Source organism: Papaver somniferum, chromosome 10, assembly GCF_003573695.1.
Source record: "Papaver somniferum cultivar HN1 chromosome 10, ASM357369v1, whole genome shotgun sequence".
NCBI classification, from domain to species: Eukaryota; Viridiplantae; Streptophyta; class Magnoliopsida; order Ranunculales; family Papaveraceae; genus Papaver; species Papaver somniferum.
Window position 1 is genome coordinate 162,289,763 of NC_039367.1, and position 4,157 is coordinate 162,293,919.

General features: G+C 34.5%; 1 protein-coding gene across 1 annotated transcript; it reads left to right on the top strand.

Annotated features, from left to right (window-relative positions):
• Positions 1-1,151: 1,151 nt before the first annotated feature.
• LOC113316748 lies at positions 1,152-3,744 on the top strand. The gene is made up of 8 exons (XM_026564895.1): positions 1,152-1,164; positions 1,717-1,832; positions 1,937-1,990; positions 2,059-2,433; positions 2,515-2,659; positions 2,734-3,069; positions 3,151-3,267; positions 3,359-3,744. The coding sequence occupies exons 1-8, from the start codon at positions 1,152-1,154 to the stop codon at positions 3,742-3,744; spliced, it is 1,542 nt and encodes a 513-aa protein (XP_026420680.1).
• Positions 3,745-4,157: the final 413 nt, after the last annotated feature.

The window sequence follows — 4,157 nt, forward strand, 5'->3', positions numbered from 1 at the left end:
TCCAAATACAAACGAAATTTTATGCAAACCAGACCATTGCTGGAACCAACTGAATAGTCATTGTTTAAAGACTCACTTTTGAGTGGGTAATCTATTTTAACAATCTTATCTTTGATTTCACATTAAAATGATGACTCATAACTTATAGCATATGTTACGGTTTCCCCTCTGCCAATACTCTGTTTACTTTTAAACATGAGCTAGTATTATTGTTTTGTTTCGCATAATTAAGGTGCATCTCCACAAAACTAGGACTGGAAACCAAAACTTGCGGACACACTTGCATAGATATATTGTGTAGTTGCAGGAAAACCTACAACCACACTCCAATGTATCTAGATTAGTACTCAAGTAAATATAATGAATTCTTTATTAACTTTCAAGGATTATAATTGGATACAATGGATAACAATGACTTTACTTGCTCTCCAAATAAACTTTCTCTCTCCTAGTTTCTTGTCTCACACACACTAAAAGATCTCTCCCTCTATGTGATGACTTCCTTCCTTTATATAGCGATTCCTCATAGTGGATGACAGCTAAGAGATCCACTATTTTCGGAATCACTATGCGATACATTCGCTCATTTACAATCACTCATTCTCGCAAAGACTATACCTCGCATAAAACATCACACTTTACTCGTGATCTTGCTGACATCATCCAATACGTCACTTCAGCTTTGCCATATGCGATAGTCCTCGCTTACATCGGATAATCCTTACTTCGTATACTTATTGATATGTGCGATATTCCACTCATACATTTTTCCTCTTCTCGTTTCGCTTACATTGTGAAGTGAGCGATATGAGAAATTTCCATCCTATAATAGCGCATGTGTATATCTTTTCATATTTTATCTTGCCGACACTCCTCCGGAATTCCAGTTTTCCTTATTTACGCGTGCATTTTTAACCACTTATTATCTGACACGTCATTTTAACCGCCTGTTTTTATCCGTTCATTCCTTGCATTAATGAAACCTTCAAAAAATGGGACTGATTTTTCCTTATATATCTTCTTTCGTCTTATTCTTCTTTCTACTTTCTTGTTTCTACTTTCTTGTTTCATCTTCTCTGCTACTGCTTTCTCTGATCAAAGCTAAATTTATTTCTTTATACTTTCTACCCATTTTCATTCCCATTCTAAAAATGGCTCATGCTGGTAAGAAGATGGAGACATAATTCAATAGGTTGAAGAACGAATTCCATTCGAGAGGTTACTCATTTTCTCTTCCCTCATCATCTGACTATTCATCCAAACTTAATCTTGATTTGATCAACTCCGATCAATGGAACAATCAAAAATTATTGTTTTATTGGGACAACCTTTTATTCTTCCAATTCCCTTGTTCAACCCCGAAATACCCCTATTTTATGAAATTCTTGCTGATGATCGATTCACACGGGGAATATTCCAACTAAGTGGTGATGCGATCAGAATAACAGCTGGGCTAGAGTCCTCTTATCCTTATGAGGTGCGAAACAAATCGCATCGTGATAAGGTCATTGATTCTACCAAATATACTCTTTTCTTAAAAAATTACTATGTTGCAATTATGAAAAACAATTTAACTAAATGGGTCGTTCACTTAAGAAGAAAATATGGTATGCTGAAGATGATAGGATCATGCGAGATGTTGATTGGAATGATAAATCTAACAATTCTGCTCGCAGATCTAATGACTCGAGTTGGCTTAATTGCCTGTCATTCTAGAGGGTCCTTATATTTCTGGTAAAGCTGAGGATGGTTCTGATATTCCTCTTCCTGAAAAGTTTTCTTCTTACCAAACTTGGAAGTTTGTACTTTCCGAAGCTGAGACAAAGAAAGTGGTATGGGGGTTCGCATAAATGTTCTCAATCTCGCATAATTTCTTCCAATTTCTTATAATCGTATAAATGTTCTCAATTTCGCATAATAATCCCATTTTTTGCAGATTGATAAGAGGGCCAAAACTTCACACAATGCATCAGCTTCGCAGAATAATAAAGTAAGAAACATTCTTTTTGATTTTAACAATATTGTTGCCTCTGTTTCTTATCTTGATTATTCGTGTAGGTGAAATCTTTGGGTGATAAGACTTCAAGTAAAGGTAAGTATATTCCTAAAAGGCCTACGTCTAAATCTTCATCAAAAACGACATCTACAATGGATGATCTCTCTAGGATGCGTAAAAGATACGATTCCTCTTCAAGTTCGGAATCTAGTGAGGATGATATCTCTGTTTCTGATGATTCATCAATTCCTTCTTCTTTGAAAGAGTTGTCCAATCTTTTTGCTGGAGATCTCCTAACTGCTATTGATAATGAAGAATCAAATCGTGCTTTTGGAATGGTTTCTAAAATATGCGATGCTCCTACTTTAGATGATCCATCTCTTCGTGGAGCTGCCTCTGCGATAAGTCCTAACCTCCAATTCACAATCGGCTCTTTGGTAATATTTGTAATTTTACCTTTTGTCTTTTCTTTAGTCTTGCTTTATTACTAATAGTAATACTTCCTTTCGTTCTCGCAGGGAGCCCGTTTATCTTATGTAATCTCCTCGGACTACCAAAGGAGACTTACTAAACTTGAGAAAGAAAATGCCAAGCTTAAAGATGAGAATTCAACCAATTCTGATTTGATTCGCAGAGCCCGAGAAAGAAATGATGAACTCATTGGTATGTAGCCTTTATTTTCCTTGTTCTTCTATTTTATGCGATAATTCGCATTTCTTATTTTGTTATATTCGCAGATCTATATAACTTTTCGGATGAGGATGCCAATCTTCCTGATGGTGAAACCCTTTTAGAACACCTTAATTCTTCTTTAAATAACTATCCCAACCAAGGATTTGAAAATCTGAATTTGGAAGAATTAAGATTGAAATATGCTGCTCTTAGAAAAAGTCATAGATCTTTATTGACTACATTTAATAACTTTAAACATCGTCTTCATGAGAGCCAAGAACAAATTCAAATTTTGGAAACAAAGAAGAATAAGCTTATTGATGAGAAAGACGAGATCACTCTTAAGGGTGCGAAAGCACTAGAAACATTCCAAGAATCCATCATTGAGGTTCAAAAAGAACGTGATTTAGCTTTGAGCGAAAAAAACATACTTGTCGAAGAAAGAAATTTAATTCGCTCTCGGCTTCTCATATAAATCGAAGTTGAATTTAGTTGGGCTGATAGAGTTCTGAATGATGCTAGAAAGTATTTAGCCATAAACGTGAGTCTTCAAGCTGAACATTCCGCATTGGTTAAAGACATTGTTTCCAATTATGAAGGTCAAATATTGCTCTTTTAATACTTATCTTTTTTATGAGAATAACACATTTTTTTTATATGTATTTTAACTTGCTTATTCATATTTCACAGATAAGGAGAAGAATTATCTTCAGAAGATTGAAGAGTTAGAAACTCGCTTAGCTTCTGAAGAAGAGAAGAATTATCCTCAGAAGATTGAAGAATTAGAAACTCGCTTAGATTCTGAAGAAAAAGATTTATTTTCTCGCAACTCTAAGTATCAGCAATTGAAGAAGAACTTCATCATCATGGTTTCAAACAATAGCAATGATGCTAATCGTGCTCGCGAAGCTGTTGTTAAGAAAGTCTGCGTTGAGAATAACATCCCTCTTACAAAGTATAAATTTCCAGAAATCCCTGATAATGAACATATTTCTGATATTTCAGACAGCGAAGGAGAAGATGAAGAATCTGAAGAAGAAATAACTGGTTCTGAGATTGAGCGAGATGAAGATTAATCATTTTCACTTGTTGTAAATTCTTTGTAAATTGTTTTCCTTCTGAATATTTTTCATGTAACCTTAAAAACATGCACTTTTTGAGCATTAATTTTCACTCCTTTAATATAAATTCCCTTTGTTCGCATTTGCGTCCAAAATATCATTCTCTCGCATGTATATGAGTCTATCAAATGGTGCAAATAACATTCCCTTTGCATTCCCATTCTTGCCTCTGTTAATTGACACGTCTTGATAGACTTAGTATGATTAATTTTATTTTATAGTTCTTCATGCATTTGGTGCGAATGCGTTCGCAATATTCCTTTTTCCCGGTAAATTCCTGTAAAACAAAATTAATATAAAATATTATGTTTCGCACAAGGTCTTATTTTTCCTTCCTATGTAAAGGTCTTATCTTGCCTCAATTCAGT